Genomic DNA, 18742 nt, shown 5'->3' on the forward strand with positions numbered 1-18742 from the left:
GACAGACAGAAGTCAGGTGGTCAGAATGGGGAACAACACTTACTGACCCTCAATACTGGTGCTCCTCAGGGCTGTGTCCTGAGCCCGCTCCTGTACTCCCTGTACACACATGACTGTGCAGCCAAACACAGCTCCAACGTCATCGTCAAATTCGCTGATGACACAACGGTGATAGGCCTGATCACCGACAACGATGAGACAGCCTACAGAGAGGAGGTGAGCACCCTGACTAAATTGTGTCAGGAGAACCACCTCTCACTCAACATCGACAAGACCAAGGAAATGGTGGTGAATTTCAGGAGAAAGAGCAGATCATCACCATCAACAGGACACATGTGGAATGGGTAAATAAGTTCCTCGGCATTAACATCAGTGAGGATCTCTCCTGGTCTACAGACACTGACGCAGTGCTGAACAAGGCACATCAGCGCCTCTGCCTCTTGAGACGCAAACTGACTCAAATGATTCGCGAACCTGCTATGAACTCCCGAACTGATTCAAATGATTCATTATCCCCAAACTGACTCAAGTGATTCGCGAACCCGCTTTGAATTCCCGATCTGACTCAAATGAGTCGCGAACCCGTATGAGCTCCAGAAATTGACTCAAAAGATTCGCGAACCCTCTATGAACTCCCGAAACGATTCAAATGATTCGCGAATCCGCTACGAACTCCCGAACTGATTCAAATGATTTGCTATCCCCAAACTTACTCAAATGATTTGCGAACCCGCTTTGAACTCCCGAAATTACTAACATGATTCGCGATCCCGCTCTGAACTCCCGATCTGATTCAAATGATTCGTGATCCCCAAACTGACTCAAATGATTCGCGAATCCGCTTTGAACTCCCGAAATGACTCAAATGATTCGCGAACCCACAACGAATTCCCGAACTGATTCAAATGATTCGTTATCCCCAAACTGACTCAAATGATTCGCGAACCCGCTCTGAACTCTCAAACTGATTCAAAGGATCCGCGAAAGCCGCTAATTAACGCAAAACACCTGCAAAGCCTTTAAATGGCATCTCAGTCTCACATTGTGCAACTGGCTGAATCAAGGAAATGTGACCGTGTTAACTTGTGACCTGTGTTTACCTATTATGAAAATAAACCATAGCAGAACACTGACTACATTTTATGGTTCATGATGTTAAAGAACATTTCATAACGTCTCAACTGTACATTTGTGGCTACTGTGGTTTAAACAATATCATTAACTCATATTTACCATAGTAAAAACATGGTACAATTTAGTATGATCGAAGATACAAAAAATCTACTAGAAGACTTGTATATGTGCATTCCCAGAAGAGATGAGAAATGGATTCGAGAAATGAATTGCGATTCCATTTGAGTTTTGGCAGTTTACATGCACAGTGCAGAGAGAGTGAAATGGCAAATGTGGTAATTAATATTGCTATTTAAATATGACAGGCTCATAGCTCTAAGATATGGTAAACACAAGTGCAAACGGACTTTGTATTTCCATTTTAAATTTGGCAGACACTGTGCATTCGCTTAAAAGAAAATGAGAACTGTATTTTAGATTCTGTACCCTCTAAATTACTGAAAGAGTTGTTACCTGCAGCCGAACAACCACTTCTCAATATTATTTATTTACATTTATGTCTAAAATTTTAGAAAAAGTTCTGTCTGCTCAATTGAGCACATTCCTACACAAAAATGATTTGTATGAAGAATTTCAGTCAGGCTTCAGGCCCCACCATAGCACATAAAGTGCACTTGTTAAAATTACAAACGTCCTGGCAGTTTTAGCTGTTACATTTTTTGTAGCGTGTGGTGTGGTCAGGTGTACAATTGTGATTGTCAATCACTTAATTTTCAAAGAATTGTATTATTATTATAGTTTTATGTATTATTGATGTTTTTTGTTTGTTGTTTTATAAATGCTCTTTGAAAATTGTTTAATAAATGTTAAGGACAGGACAGGACTTTGGTCGACCAAGTATTTCTTTGGTTGACTACAGCCCTATAAATTACCATACATCTCAATCGACTGATTCCAGCCTGTTTGTTTTTTTCTCCAATAAAATTTGGATAAGACAGAGATATTAATTATTGGACCAAAAAGCACTACACAGAATCTTGTAGATTACAATCTGCAACTAGACGGATGTACTGTTACTTCCTCTACAGTCAGAAATCTGGGTGTTATATTAGACAGCAACTTGTCTTTTGAAAATCATATTTCCCATGTTACAAAAACTGCATTCTTCCAATCTTAGAAACATTGCCAAGCTACGAAACATGTTATCTGTTTCTGATGCAGAAAAGTTAGTTCATGCATTCATGACCTCTAGACTGGACTATTGTAATGCACTTCTAGGTGGTTGTCCTGCTTCTTCAATAAACAAGCTACAGGTAGTCCAAAATGCAGCAGCTAGAGTCCTTACCAGGTCAAGAAAATATGATCATATTACCCCAATTTTACAGTCTCTGCACTGGCTACCTATTAAGTTCTGTATCAGTTACAAATTATCATTACTTACCTATAAGGCCCTAAATGGTTTAGCTCCAGCGTACCTAACTAGCCTTCTACCACGCTACAACCCATCACACTCCCTTAGGTCACAAAACGCTGGACTTGGTAGTTCCTAGCATAGCAAAGTCAACTAAAGGAGGTAGAGCTTTCTCACATTTGGCTCCCAAACTCTGGAACAGCCTTCCTGATAATGTTCGGGGTTCAGACACACTCTCTCTGTTTAAATCTAGATTAAAAATGCAACTCTTTCGCCAAGCATTTGAATAATGTATCTTAAATTGTTAGTGTAGTTGCATCTGATCAAATGTGCATTCTTATTTTTTAGCTTGGGTTAAACTAATTAATTTTACTTTGTTGGATCAGCAGCTATGCTAATGATGTCTCTATTTGTTTCTATGTTTTGCCACAAGCTCCAGTCTGGATCCAGAACACCTGAGAAGAGATGATGCTGACCCTCATAGGACTTCAGATGATGCTAACCCTTAATCAACAACAGAACTAATACATATTGCTACAAGTGTGACTGCATCATATAATAATTATTAATTATTTATAATATTTATAATGTTCATCATCTGGCTGACTACGTCTTGTATTAATTTTTCTACAAATCCTGTCATATGTGCACAAACTGAAAGTCACCACTTATAAGCTATTACTAAATATTAATTTTCTGTAAAGTTTCTTAGTAACAATTTGTATTGTAAAAAGCTATACAAATAAACTTGAATTGAATTGAATTGAATTGAAAATGATTCGCGATCCGGCTCCGAACTCCCGAACTGATTCAAATGATTTGCAATCCCCAAATTGATTCAAATGATTCGAGAACCCGCTTTGAACTCCCGAACTGACTCAAATGATTCGCAAACCCGCTACGAACTCCCGAACTGATTCAAAGGATTCGTGATACCAAAACTGACTCAAATGATTCGCGAACCCGCTTTGAACTCCCGAACTGATTCAAATGATTCGCGATCCCTGAACTGACTCAAATGATTCGCGATACCACTATGAACTCCCAAATTGACTCAAATGATTCGCGAACCCGCTACGAACTGCCAAATTGACTCAAATTATTAGCGAACCCGCTTTGAACTCCCAAATTGACTCAAATGATTCGCGAACACGCTACGAACTCCCGAATTGACTCAAAAGATTCGCGATCCCGCTCTGAACTCCCAAACTGACTCAAATGATTTGCGACCTTCAAATTGACACAAATGATTCGCGATCCTGCTCTGAACTCACGAACTGATTCAAATGATTTGCGATCGCGCTTTGAACTCCCGAACTGACTCAAATGATTCGCGAACCCGCTACGAACTCCCATACTGATTCAAATGATTTGCGATCCCCAAACTGATTCAAATGGTTTGCCATCCCCAAACGAACCCAAAGGATTCGCGAACCCACATTGAACTCCCGAACTGACTCATGATTCGCGAACCCCCTACCAACCCCCAAACTGATTCAAATGATTTGCGATCCACAAATGAACCCAGATGATTCGCGAACCCGCATTGAACTCCCGAGCTGACTCATGATTCGCGAACCCGCTACGAACCCCCGAACTGATTCAGATGATTTGTGATCCCCAACTGACTCAAATGATTCGCGAACCCGCTTTGAACTCCAGAAATGATTCAAATGATTCCCGATCCCGCTCCGAACTCTCAAACTGATTCAAATGATCCGCGAAGCCGCTCTCTCACTCTCTTACTATTCTCTTACTTACTGATCACATCAGATTGTGGTTAATCTTGCAGATCATGACTTACTCTCTACCTGCAGTTTGGTAATATAAAGATTCCTCCTTTGAACTCCCACCTCTTCTCTGGGTTTTATTGTTCTGGGTCTGAATTTGGGCTCCTAGGGTCTTAAAAAAGAAACATTTTCAATCTCCAAGGTGAACGTTATGACAACACACTCTTAGCAAAAAGGGTTCTTTGGGGTTCTATATATAACCATAGGATTCTTTACTCAACTCCAAAGAACCTTTTATGCTAAAGGTTCTCTATTATTCATTCATACATGGGCGTAGGTTTGGTCTCAGCTTCGGCGGAATTCTTTTGTTGTAAGTGAATCTACTTCATCTCACTATATTGTGCCCTGACCCCGATATATCATCCTGTATACTGTCCCTAAAGAGCTAGTATAACTGTATAATCTCATAAATGCACTCTCAAAAAAAAAAAAAAAAAAAAAAAAAAAACACCCGAGACTGTGTAATGCTGAACAACCAAACGTTTATTAACATAAATTATTATGTACATTAGTATTTACACTAACAAAAAATACAAATCCAACAAATATAAATAAATATAATAACCTTTTTCTATTATAAATACTATTTACCCAAGAGTAGACTCACGTTTATGTTGACTGCAAGATTCTAAGTTAAGGTAAAGGCTAACTGACATTCAGTTACTTGCTAACGTAGTATTTTATCATCCTGAGTAATACTATCACCAGTTAATACTATTTTCCACAGTAGAATATGCATTTGAAAGCCTAGTCAGTCACTACTGCTAGTTTATTTGTGTGGCTAGCTAGTTATTTTGCTTACACTCTGACTCTGCTTTATGCAAAAGCTTCTTATGTCCCTTTTGCATAAGGCATCTACAAAGTAAAAAATGGGGCAAAAAAAACGGAATATTAATTTTTTTTTACTCTGGCCTTTGTATGTGGCAGAGAGACAGCCTTGGTAACTGACTGTCGGCGTCGTCAACATGCGCGCGCGCACACACACACACACACAGCGCGCGCATCACCCGCTCGCTGCTAGTGCAAGCACAAAAGTAGTCCCGGCCCGCGCGTGTAGCCTGTCAGATACCCCGCCGTCAATCAAATTACAGCGTTTCTTGTACTGTCGTCATCCTGGCCGTTAGAATCGATCCAAATAGCAGTGCAAAGATCCAAATAGTAGTTCAAATGAGATTTGTTAAATACTGGGTGGGGACAAATTTGTCCTCTCAAAATATTGATAGGGACTAGTACCTAGCGTCCCCCCCTAAACCTACGCCCATGCATTCATATATTACATTATTCTGCAACATTTTGTATTTGTAATTAAATTATTGTTTGTAGTAACATAATATCACAATTTAATCATGCTGATTTTTGGAGAAAAACTGAAATGGCACTCTTCGTGTGATGTTGATTAACTACATAAAAAGATGTAAATATATACATTTTCTAACCCCCATATCTTGAATTTTGTGATAAGTCACATGCATTCATAAATGCATTTGAATACACCGAATAATGCAGTGAAAGAACGCCTTCAAAATGCACATGCGCACTAGTATGACTTCATCATGTAACTTTACATTAGCCTATGCGTGCACTTTGTAGGCACGATTTGTTTCTTTTTTGAATATACTTGATGATGTTAAAAGGCACATCATTAAAACAAAAAATACAGTTCACATATCACACCTAAACACTTGTGGAAAACGTAATTAGAACTAGATACTAAATTAGTTAAAAATGCCTATCCATATACAGCTATGATCAGCTGTTCCTTCATATTGGCTGAGCTATCAACTTTGTCACAGGAAAGGATGAAGCTGATTCCTCGATTGGTTGGTTCTTGTCTCATGACCTGCGGTGCTTGCTGCATTTTGAAAAGTTGATGTTTTTAGCTCGATGTGGTGAGGACGCACCTGGGAAAACGAGCGCGCCTAGCTTGCATTATGAGCGTGCATACCGCGCGCCTACATTTGAAATAATGAACTTGAGACGCGATATGTGAACGGCCCCTTACTTATAGCCTTGTTTGCTGCTCTTTCATTTCATTCTTTGAATTTATGTGAAATGATGTACCATAATTTAACAGTTTTGCTTCATGGATTAAAATTTTTTATCTGTTGAACACCAAACATAAACAAAAAGAGGTAATAAAATCATTATTTTCATAAATTTTACAAAGTAAATAATTTGTATGCAGTTGCGCGAGCATGTTCACGCAGCGTTGTCTCGCGAGTGCAGTGCATGTATTTGAATTCCAACGGTCGAGAAGAGATTGATCCCCGTCTGCTGATTAAAATTGATGTTCTGATGGAAATATTGTTATGGTAAGTCAGATAAATATATTTTTTAAGTAATCTACTTTTTATAAGTTTTAAACCCATTAGTAATTAAGTTGTCAATGTTTCTGAAGCGGATTTACACTAAAACACGAAAGAGCCTGAACCGCGACAGTGTCACAAGTTGCTTTACATCGGTAAGTTCCGTTGTGCTTGTTGCAAACTCTTACATTTTGTGTTTTCTGATCCTAAGCATAGTTTTTAACTGCACACTCAAATGGTAACGTTAATGAAGAACAGCCGTACAATCTGCAGTATGAGACATACGGCCAAATCAAGTTTTTTTTATTATTCTTGACATCCATGAATAAAAGTCATGTGGGTTTGGAACAACAAAGGTAAACAAGTGAATGGTGACAGATTTTTTTTTTTTTGGGGGGGGGGGGGGGGGGGTGAATCAATGCTTTAATTCTACTGATAATTGATTTACAGTTATTTGTGCTATGTCACTTTAAATATTTTTACTTATATGAACTGTCTTTTGCTCATTTCAGCAAACAAAAAGATGCAAGACTGCAAACTTTCCAGTACTCCTGTGAACTGATAATCCGGCTTCCACCCAGTCCCAGGAGGTTTGTCTGTTTTATCCTTCTTCACTAAAATGTCTTAAAATTGCTTGGTTATTGACCAGTAATGCTAGGAGATTGTAGATATACAATAGGAATTTTGTTATTTACTACTTTTTCAGATTATATTAAACCTGGAAAATATTGGAGAAGATCAATTAAGTTTTCAGGAGCACATTACTGTGATAAATGCTGAACTACTTAAAAGACAACCTGACTACACCAACATATCAAAAAATCTAATGAGATGCGCTCTTTTTAAAAGAGTTGATTTAATGACAAAATCAACATGAGAGGTCATGGACACGTTCCCATTTCTTCGGGTTCCACAACTTGTGAGTATTTGTTTTTAGTGTTGTTTCCTTTGAGTTTAGTATTTTTTTTTTTTTGTATGAATAAAAACAGTAAAAAAAATTGAATGACTTTTTCTTTCTATTTTCTTTTCTTTCTTTTTTTGGTAGCTGCTGCATGAAGTGAAGATGTGGTTTGGGAAGGACCTTCATCTTAATCTTGAGACTGCTCTTCAAGTTCTGAACAGTTTACTTCAGCAAATTGACACGAACACAAAAAGTATGTTCTTTTTTTCCTTTACACAACCATTAGTTGCTTGGTTTGTTGAACGGTTACTGTAATAAATCTATTTTTACCATGATTTGTCTGAATATCTGATTCTGATCTGCTAAAAGGTGTGCATTAAAATAATTTGATTCACTATAGTTGCAGTCAGTTTAATTACAATTAAAGTTTAATGTGCTGCTGCAATGACATACATGCAAACAAAACACTTGCACACAGAGATCGGAGATTAAAGTAATGTGAACTGAGACATTTTGCATATAATTTATAGTCCAAAATGCAATGCTGTTTTACATTTGATTACTTTATTTAAATTCTGTCCTTAAAATCTAATGCAAGACCTACCTAAAAAAACCCTGAAAGTCAGTTTATCTTTACTCTGTTGTATTTATTTGTGCTGTTGCTTGTAGTTAGAATATTCTTAATAATATGATAATATATATATTTTTTGAAAGTATAGTTTTTCCATAAACATAGCAAATACAACGTTACCGAAACCGTGACTCTGAAACCGTGAAACAAACCGAACGGTGAAAAAGTTGAACTGTTCCACCGTAATATTTACATAATCATTTGGCAGACGGACGCTTTCATTCAAAGCGACTTACAATAGATAAAATCTATTAAAAGGGGGTGGACAGTTCAGCTTTTGAGTCAGAGCAGGAACCTTCAGGTACAGTTTAAGCTATTAGCAAAACTAAACATGCTAGCTACTCTTAGAAAAATATGTGCTTTTGTGATTTATAAGGTCATCAGTAGTAGGACTGTGATCATTGGGACGTACAATTGATGGCTGCATAATTAATGTAGATTATTGAAAGTGCTTATTTCATATTGCAGAGAAACTCAATGTGCAGAGAGAGAGGGATTCAGGGAAAGATGATAGAGACAGTGAATGCCTTGATACTTCTTTATACTTCATTTGATTATTTTGCCGTTCACAGTCTAAGGATTTTGATTTATTTTTAAGTATAACCCAATTCAAACCACTGAAAGAGCCAAAGAGTTTATCAGTCTGGTGGACACATGAATTGTGGTGATGTGACAATAAAAGTGACTTGACTTGTCAGGGCTGTAAACCTGTAAGTGCAGGTAATGTTTCACTGAAAACACAAAAATCTATGAAAACAAACACACAACATGTTTTCTCCAAACGTCCAAAGTCCTGATACAATGTTTGTGATGACTATATAAAAATCGCATCCAACTATGTATTAAATTGTTCAGAATTTAATCAGCGCCACAGGATCCTGTCTCCATGGTTACACGCGCGATTTGTGTCGACTGCAAGAGACTTCGTAGTTCAGTTTATTTTTTCTTATCTTCACCACCTGGCAACTGTTGTAAAATGTCGAGAGATTCAAACCAAAAATAATCAATTAATTAAAAAAATAAAAAAGACCGCGGGTGACGTCACCAGCAGAAGCGCAAGTGAGAAGTTCAAGTGAATGAAGTGTGCAGCTGCCAAACCTTTCTTCGACCACCTTTCTGAACACCGATTTTCAGGAAATATTTGCAGCTTTTAATGTCCATGTGGTTTTGCTATGCGCGTTCGGCGCAGTTTCCTGTAAACTTGAAATGGATTTGAAATTCTCTCTCTGTATACTGTTTGCAGGCATAGGACTACGCTACGTTTATTCTGGTAAGTTATTCGTTATGTATAAATGTTTTTTTTTCTCTTTTTTCTGGCGGTTGGACTAATACAAGTAATCCTTGCAGGTTTTCTAACTCCTCGAGTGCAATCATGTTTATCTAAAAGTGTAGACTACTTTTCCTTTATTTACTCGTATCTAAAAAAGGCAATGTGTTGACTCTGAAAGACATCGTTTAATTATGTGCATTTATGGAATATTTAACACATTTCGTATTAATCCATGTTAATTTTTTAACATGAACAATGCGCTGTCAATTTTATTCTTAGTCACTTAAATAACAAAATAGACTGTGCAGGAAAAATCCCTGAAAAGTACCACACCCCTCAGATCTCAGTGGGTACATGTGTGAACTCGTGCAGGATACTTGAGAAATATGTTACTGGCAGTGAAGTACTTTTGCTTTGAACAATGGTGGAGACACCACCCAACTCGTTTGGCTAGTTTTTTTAATAACCCTTATTTACTTGGGACTGGGTTTAGAGTTGGAAAAGCTTAATTTGCTTTTCAAAAATACATGGATGCACCAGGTGCGGTGCTCTGTCAGATTTTGCTACCTCCCATTAAACATTGGATATAGTAGCTACAGTTTAACAATGAAAAATGCCACTGTAAAGTTATAATTTATTAACCCTTACAGTAATTCAAATACAGCAATTGTGTTATATTCACGGTTCTACCATATTAGATTGTGTTTTATTAAAGTCTACACCAGTAGTGTAGCCAGAAAAGAGACTCTGGGTGTGCCACATTTATTGGCAGATTACTGTGCAAAATTATGGGATAGTATTTTTTGTCACACTGCTTCCGTCCAACCATACTCCTAGTGTTAATTTGCAGGTCGTGTCAAAATTTAGTTAATTGTTAAATGTAATAATTTTCTTCCAAATACGATAATTTGAACTTTAGCTATTGCATTTTGTTTGTTTTTCATTACAATTTATTCACTTTAAATAAATTATAAAATATAATTATAGGATTAAAATGAATTGTAGTTGCTCAATATAGATCTTTTTTTTTTCATGTTTTTGTAATGTCTGGGAAGCCAGAATGCGCATGCATCAACAGAAACATTTATTAGCTGAACTAGTTTTCAGTTTAAAACAGTTGTGTCACGTATAAATGTCTCGTCTGTTTCGGGAGGTGCGCGCGCAGTCAGCGGAGGCTCGCACCTTCCAACTCGCACCGGAGGCTCGCACCTTTTTTTCTCAGATTTTGAAAAATCTTCGCGATCGACTGCTTCCAAGATCGACTTGTCGACCGCGATCGACGGGTTGATGACTCCAGATATAGCGACCAACTTTTTTTGAGCAAGCATTGATTATGCGTGACACAGTCTCAATTTTTGGGAGGCATTTATTGGGCTCAAACGCTGTGCGCTTGCGCTACGCAGGACGGGTGGTCACCCTACCTGGCACACCCGTCTGTGTCCACCTTTGTGTGTGGGTGTATGTACATGCTGAATCGACAGGTAAAAAAAGCCTCAAATCCAAATATTCATTTATCACCAATTAACTGTTTGACAAACACTTCCTGCTTCGATGTCCAGATCTGAATTTAAAAAAAATCTCAAACATGCTACGAAGTCCCGATATGAATCAACCGAGTCGCGAACAGGCTCCGAAGTGCCGATCTGAATCAACCGAGTCGCGAACAGGCTCCGAAGTGCCGATCTGAATCAACCGAGTCGCGAACAGGCTCCGAAGTGCCGATCTGAATCAACCGAGTCGCGAACATGCTCCGAAGTGCCGATCTGAATCAACCGAGTCGCGAACATGCTCCGAAGTGCCGATCTGAATCAACCGAGTCGCGAACATGCTCCGAAGTGCCGATCTGAATCAACCGAGTCGCGAACATGCTCCGAAGTGCCGATCTGAATCAACCGAGTCGCGAACATGCTCCGAAGTGCCGATCTGAATCAACCGAGTCGCGAACATGCTCCGAAGTGCCGATCTGAATCAACCGAGTCGCGAACATGCTCCGAAGTGCCGATCTGAATCAACCGAGTCGCGAACAAAATATATATATATATATAAGTAAACAACAATAGCCCAAGTTTAGTAAACATTTTTTATTGAGACTATAAAAAAATAATTCTGCATCTAGTTTTAGGTGTGCCAGCTGCCACTGTGGGCATTTTGATCGCAGGTGCTGAAGGGGTGTTTGATCATTCACAGGCTGAGCTGGGCAGTTTAGGGCTCCAGAATCATCCTTCTCACTAGCTCTTTTGCAACTAACTTTTCTCAGTTGGTTGCACAGGCAAAAGTTTTTATTTTTATTTTTTTGCTACAACATGCTTGAGCGCAGAATAGTCTTTAATACACCTGTCTATATTAAAAACACTGCAGTTCAAACCCATCACTCCTTAATGTTTAATTAATGCCTATTTGATGTGAATGTCTCACATTTCTGCAACAATACCATGATTACAGTTACTATAGTTCTACATATTATAAAATAAATCTGAGGTATGTAAATATTATTAGTGTTAATAAGCTTGAGTGAACTTACCTGTCTCAGAGGTGCATCTGAATTATTTAAGAGAGAGATAAAGATATTAATTGGAGTACTCTCAGGCAGTTTGACTATATGTAATGTTGACATGACCTTAACACCTTTATTCTCTTGCATTTATCTTTGTCTTTCCTCAGAGGGACACCATCTCCTGTTTGTTTACACCGTCCTCAGCAAACCTGAAGGAGTCTCTGGTCCTGTGTTCAGTGCAGTGTGTGTGTATGACGACAGATCGATCTCTCACTACAGTAATGAAGAACACAGCTGGAAAAGAGATTGTTTTGATGCAGAAATCTGGAGATATACCAGAGAACCTCATGAATCTAGAGAATGGTTCATACATCTGGTTAACTCTCTGGCAAACTGCACAAGCTCCAGATGTGAAGGTGAATTCATTGAGTTTTACTGGAATGACATTGGCCCATAAAAGCATTGTTCACTTAAAAATATATCACTTTATTTATTCAGTTACAACATATTTTTAAACTTGTAATAATTAGTTGTTGTTTTTCATTTATTTATGAATTGTCATGTTAAGGCCTCCATACACTACAGAGGAGAGTCGGCTGTGAGGTGGAGAAACATCCAGATGGAGCAGTGATGAATGTGAACGCACTTGATGAGTACGGATATGATGGAGAGGATTTTATTTTCTTTAATTATGACACAATGCAGTGGATTGAAAAAAGTCCAAATGCAAAAGAAACCAAAATGAAATGGGACGCTGACAGAGTACACAATCATCTTCTTCAGTTATACCTCAAAGACTGCATGGACTGGATCTCCACATATAATGCTTCGATTAACAGTATGTGTTTCTCTAATGACTTCAGTGTTTCAAACTCAATCATTTATGTCTTTTTGTCCAGAGTCAGTTCCTCTATCATCTGCTTCTTATTGCAGCTCCTCCAGTTCTTCACATGTTTGCATCTGCAGCTCCTCATGACCAAAGTGAGCTGAATCTGACCTGTCTGGCCACTGGCTTCTACCCCAAACACATAGAGATGAAGATCACGCTAAACAACATCACACTCCAACCCTTCAGCTCTTCTGGAGTCAGACCCAACGAGAACCAAACCTTTCAGATGAGAACCAGTGTGAAGATACACCGAGATGAGAAACAGGGCTATGAGTGTCACGTCCTTCACAGCGGTCAGACATTTACAACATCATGGGGTACATAAAGTTATTAAAATAATAAAAGTGATGTGACATACAGGACAGTACAGCCAAGTATGGTGACCCATACTCAGAATTCGAGCTCTGCATTTAACCCATCCAAAGTGCACACACTTTAATATTGTGTGCAAAATTGTTGTACAGTAGCTTCCTACTCCAGCTGGCAGCTCAGAGTAGAGCTGAAGATCTTTGCCCGAACCCGACGGGTTCGGTCGGGTTCGGGCTTAATTTCTATCATCTTACGCGGGCTCGGGCCGGGCTCGGGCTTGTGCTCCGGTTTGCGAGGTAAACGAGCGATCATGTGATGTGTTTCGATTAGCGCAAGAAAGATGCGAAAATGAATGCTGAGCAGGTGTAACGAAGGCTTGCCTCTGGTGATTAAGTTTTGGTTGCACCAGCAACTAAAGCAAACTCTGAGCGAGGTGTGGAAAAGTTTTGACCATGCTTATAATGAGAATAATGAGTGAATAATGAATCTACAGTGGATTCAATCATTTTCCTCCACATAAACATGTAGACCTAGCCTAATCTCTGTGAGTAAAGGTTTTTCAAATGATAACTAAATATTCATTGAGTCTTAAATGCATAATGTTGACAGAGTGTTTACGCTAATGTTGGCATTATTCTTTTATTAAATAAAGCAAATCCGGCGGAGCCTTTATCTTAATTTCGTTATTGCCAAATACCCATCTTAATTTAAAATTTATCTTAATTTAATTTTTTTTAAATGACTCGTTTTTATTGGTGCGTTGGTCTATGTATAGGTTAAATGAGCCTATGTCTAGAATGCTGAGATGTTACGATGTCACAGAGGACTTATTTTATTTCTTTATTCCAACTTCCAAGTGGTCTAGTCTACGTTAGTTATGAGTAAATTATGTTAAAACATTAATAAATTGCTCATTGTTGGCAAAAGACAAAAGAGCTGTGTGCGTACGCACATTTGAATAATGTCGGGCTGTAAACGGGTTCGGGCTTTAAAAAAATCTGTCAATCAAAATGTACTTGTCGGGCTCGGGTCCTGTCGGGCCTAACTTTTAAGGCCCGATTACAGCTCTAGCTCAGAGTTGGTATTTATACCATTTACTTGTAGCATTCATTTATTGAATGTTTGGAGCATTATATGTTTAAATTATTATTTTTTCCCTGTAGATGGAAGTTTGGGATCTAGAAGTCATCACTGGGCGGCACTAGCTGCAGGTGCTCTCGTGATTGCTGTTCTATACATCATGTTTTTACTCTACAAAAACAGAAGGTTCAACGGTGAGTTCATATTAATTCAAGGACCAACTAATAGACCCAGAACTGAAAATTGTCTTTATTTACTCACCCTCATATTATTCAATATTATTCATATTATATGCAAGAACAGACATTTTTGATGAATAGTCAGTCACACTCGGCCATCCCATCAACTGCAAACAGGACAAACACTATAACAGCATGTTTCAAATGTCATTTTTCTCATTCTCATTTGTCTTTAATCTGAGATTAATTATTTAATGGAATATTAATACATCATTTAAATATGGAGACCATGCTGTAAATCTGGTACCAAAACGGCTTATGAGTTTAATATGTGCGCACACTAAAAATGCTGGGTGTTTCAGAGTGGGGTTTATCAAGTGAAACATATAACGTACTGAATTGGTATGAAATCAGCTGACGCTAATTCTAAAGTTTTCTAATAATATGTTGTATCTTCTCTTGGCCAGATGAATCCCAATAGTTCCACCACAGGACATCACAAAACATCGCCTCAAGATCAGCGGATCCCCTCACCGCAAGTGATTCACATGAGAGCATTAGGGCACATACACACTGAAAAGCAGGATCCTGGATGCGTCATCTACGGTTATATCATCGATGTAGTTTGAGTTAGTAGATCACTATATTCGTTCTGCTTTTGCTTGAATGTTTGAAACTGTTTTTTGACGCGACCTCTGATCTTAACAGAGGTCAGCGAGTAGGTAAACCTCACTCCCCGATCTCAACAGACGCACTAGCAACAGACGCTAGTTGCTGCAGTCATTTAGCCTCCTTGTTAGTGCGTCCGCCTCCCATGCCGGAGACTCGAGAGGCCCACTCGGAGCGAGGTGTGGTGGCGAGGATCCGGGAGAGAGGAGTTACACTTGCATGTACCAGGTTCACAGAATGACATAATGGTGTTCTCTCAACAATATAAACTTGTGACCAACCTGATCGCTGTTGCCAACCAAATTCACTTTTATCACTTGTCATGTCTCTGAGCAGAATAAGTAGGGTCTCTGAGATTTGAAGGTTGAATGTGGTATTGGGAAAATTTAAAGGATGTATGGCTGTGAAATATAAAGATAGCCTATTAAACAAAAAATATATATTTTTAGGGGTAAGAATTTCATTCCACTCTCTCCATTTAACACAGAATGGCTTCTGGTTCATTTATGAGCATAAAACTGAACTTTTATTTTGTGATTTTCAATTTGCGTTCTAAAAATTGACAACAACATGGGACACTAAAGATTATTGAGCAATTTAGAGATATGTGATATATGAGGTGGTCATCATGGGTAGACGAAACCCATCGAATAACAGTAAATTCATTAAAACTGAGTATGTAAATTAGTAATTTACTAATTAAAAAAATAATCAAACTTTACTCAGTCTAGTCTTTACAGTACATCTTAGAAGAGGTTCATGAAAGAACCTTAAATGTTATAATAGGAACCCTTTATCACAACAAAAGTTTTTTAAATAACTGCCAAATAACCCCAAGAGTGTCTCTCAGACTTGCACTCTCAGACTTGGACTCTCAGACACTTGCACTTCCGCTATTGACAGCACTTGCGGTCTTTATTTTTTATTTTGTTTATTTTTTTTATTACTTTTTGTTTGAATTTCTCAACATGTTATAAGAGTAGCCAGGTGGCGAATGTCACTTGCAATTGCTACTTGCACTCTCCGCTACCTGTGACGTCACTTGCAATCAACACAAATCGTGCGTGTTGCCAATGGAGACAAGAGGCTGTGGTGGTGATTAAACGATTAAACCTAATTTAGTACTACTATAACGTACAGGATCCTACAAGAAAAAATACCAGACCGGCAAATCCGTGACCACAGAACAGCAGAATATGAACGCTTGCGCAGTCTCTCGCTAAGCGTAGAAAAACATAAACATTTAACATGGCTTAATGTATTAAGAAGCTATTAAAATATCAAATTAAATATAGGTCTACAGTTCATTATTTTAATGTATATTTATATAGTATTTTCCTCACATACCGCAATATGTGCCATAATGGACTAAGATGATAAAAGGCCAAACTCACATGCTTCTCTACATTATCAACTAATATGTACAGGCAAGCATGAGCCCAGAATAAACGCAACATGCAAAGTTTCGCGTTAAACATTTTTCCATATAGAATAAACTGTCTACAACTCGTTTATATCACTGTCTTTGTCCTTTATGCTACATTGTGTTTTATTTATAATTATTTTCTATGGGAGGAATACGTTTAATGTACAATTTAACGCACTGCATGCTGTACTCGTCTGCTTGACTGTACGGAGCTGATCCTTTTAAAATCACTTAATGCATTTCATAATGCACGTTCATATTTGCTGGTCTGTATATACTTTGAGTCAAAAACAAGACATATATGCTAAGACTACTGAATTGTCTTGATCATCTTAGTCTGTTATTAGGCCACATTAAGCGTTTTGCTGTATGGGAGGACAAAGTTTGCGCATTGTGTTTATAGCATCTGCTGCTTACATTAAATAATAACTATATATCGAATTTGGTCTTTTAATTGAACTTAATGTATCTTAATACACTATGCCATATTAATCGTTTAATCACCATCACAGCGTCTTGTCTCCATTCCCAGCCGGCATTTCAACGTTGATTCAACGTTGAAACAACGTCAGGTACCATGGTTGAATCAACGTTGAAAAACCTTTCGATTTTGCAAATTGGATCAACGTTGAAATCACGACGTTGATGTACGGTTGAAATAACGACGTTGATTCACCGTTGAAATCCCGACGTTGAATCAACGTTGAATAACCTTTCGATTTTGCAAATTGGATCAACGTTGAAATCACAACGTGGATTCACCGTTGAAATGGCGACGCTGTTTCACCGTCTTACCTGCATTACGGGTGAATGAGGGTCGTGCTGCAGACCTGGGATGAAAGCTGAATGAGGTGTTGATTTTGAAAAGTTAATCAGCGTTGATAACACGACGTTGTTTCCCCGTCGTACCTCGCACCGTGTATAAATACACCTAGATCCTAGTTGGCATTTAGATCAACAAGGTACATGCAAGGCTAAAAATCTAATGACTGGCAGCAATGGCTTTACAAACAACTTCAATAAACTACCACATGCTCAAAATTGTCAAACAGCATAATTTTGGAAACATACTGTATAAAACAGATGAAAATAATCCCACACTTTATTATGCAGAGTATGCATGGAGGTAATGCTAAAAACTGGTAGTAGAACAATCCAAATACAATAATATTTAAAGGTTTTTGTGAAATAATTTGGCACATAAATGCATATTTTTTTGCAGCACTTACAAGACAAACCCTTGTACCTTTATGACTGAAACCAGTGGATCTTTTATTTGGATGGAAAACTACAGTTTCTGTCAAAAACATGTTTAAGTAATGTGTCTCATTACAAGTTGTGTACATTTGTGCAGTGAAAATGTGTTGGACAGTTCGAGAAGGGAACCTTCCACCAGTTGATTTCTAATGGGAACCCCCCCGGACTGTGTCTTCTTTACCGTGGGGAATGCAGAATGAGATTTCTACCGCAGGGCACTCTAAAATGTTAGAACCAGCAGCCTTAGTGTATACAGTGTGGTTGTGCTTCGGGTGATCCTTGAAAGTGTCCCAGCGCTAGGTCCATTCTGACGCCGTGCCCTCCACTCTCTCCCACTTGTGCACTTTCTGTACCGTCCTGTATAAACATTTACATTTAATCATTTAACAGACGATTTTATCCAAAGCGACTTACAAATGAGAAGAACAGAAGCAGTCAGGTGTACAAGCGAACAACAACAGTATACAAGTGCCATGACAAGTCTCAGTTAGTCTAGTACAGAACGCATAGCCAGTTTTTTTTATATATATATATATATAAAAGACAAGAAAAGAAGGAAAAGTGCTAGCATTAGTTGGTTAAGTTCTGGTGAAAAAGATGAGTCTTAAGATATTTCTTGAAAATGAGTAAAGACTCTCAAGATTGAGATTCTGAGGTGATTCCACCAGCTGGACACAGTCCAGGAAAAGGACCGTGAGAGTGATTATGAACCTCTTTGGGATGGCACCACAAGGCGTCGTTCACTTGCAGAGGGCAAACTTCTGGAGGGCACATAAGATTTAACCAGTGAGTTTAGGTATGTTCACAATGTTTCACAATAACTTTGATATTGTGAAATATATTTAACTGAAAACTGAATGCAAAATAAATCACACAATATTTTCACTTTACAGTTCAGTAACAGTGAGGTTGGAAACAAAGTGGACAACACTATTCATTAAACACTTATTTAATGTATTCAGATGAAAATGTACAATATTAACAAATTATTCACAAGCAGTGTTTTCAGAGCCCCCAGTTACACTGTTTTAATCAGAACACTAACATTACAGTGTA

General features: G+C 38.2%; 1 protein-coding gene across 6 annotated transcripts in view; it reads left to right on the forward strand.

The window, feature by feature from the left end:
• The first annotated feature begins 9077 nt into the window (after window positions 1–9077).
• Window positions 9078–18742, forward strand: part of LOC127978683 (zinc-alpha-2-glycoprotein-like) — a 111101-nt gene continuing 101436 nt past the window's right edge. For 4 of the 6 annotated variants that reach the window (XR_008158591.1, XR_008158593.1, XR_008158590.1 and 1 more), the window contains exons 1-6: window positions 9078–9383; window positions 12045–12293; window positions 12446–12715; window positions 12811–13083; window positions 14239–14349; window positions 14802–14963. Coding sequence is in view for 2 of the 6 variants with exons in the window: in XM_052583545.1 (XP_052439505.1) it covers window positions 9320–9383; window positions 12045–12293; window positions 12446–12715; window positions 12811–13083 (856 nt within the window). In the remaining 4 variants the exon portion in view is untranslated. The remainder of the gene's footprint in view (window positions 9384–12044; window positions 12294–12445; window positions 12716–12810; window positions 13084–14238; window positions 14350–14801; window positions 14964–18742) is intronic. The other 2 variants (XM_052583545.1, XM_052583543.1) reach the window with 2 other exon arrangements.

The sequence above is a fragment of the Carassius gibelio genome, chromosome B19 (genome assembly GCF_023724105.1).
Source record: "Carassius gibelio isolate Cgi1373 ecotype wild population from Czech Republic chromosome B19, carGib1.2-hapl.c, whole genome shotgun sequence".
Taxonomy (NCBI): Eukaryota; Metazoa; Chordata; class Actinopteri; order Cypriniformes; family Cyprinidae; genus Carassius; species Carassius gibelio.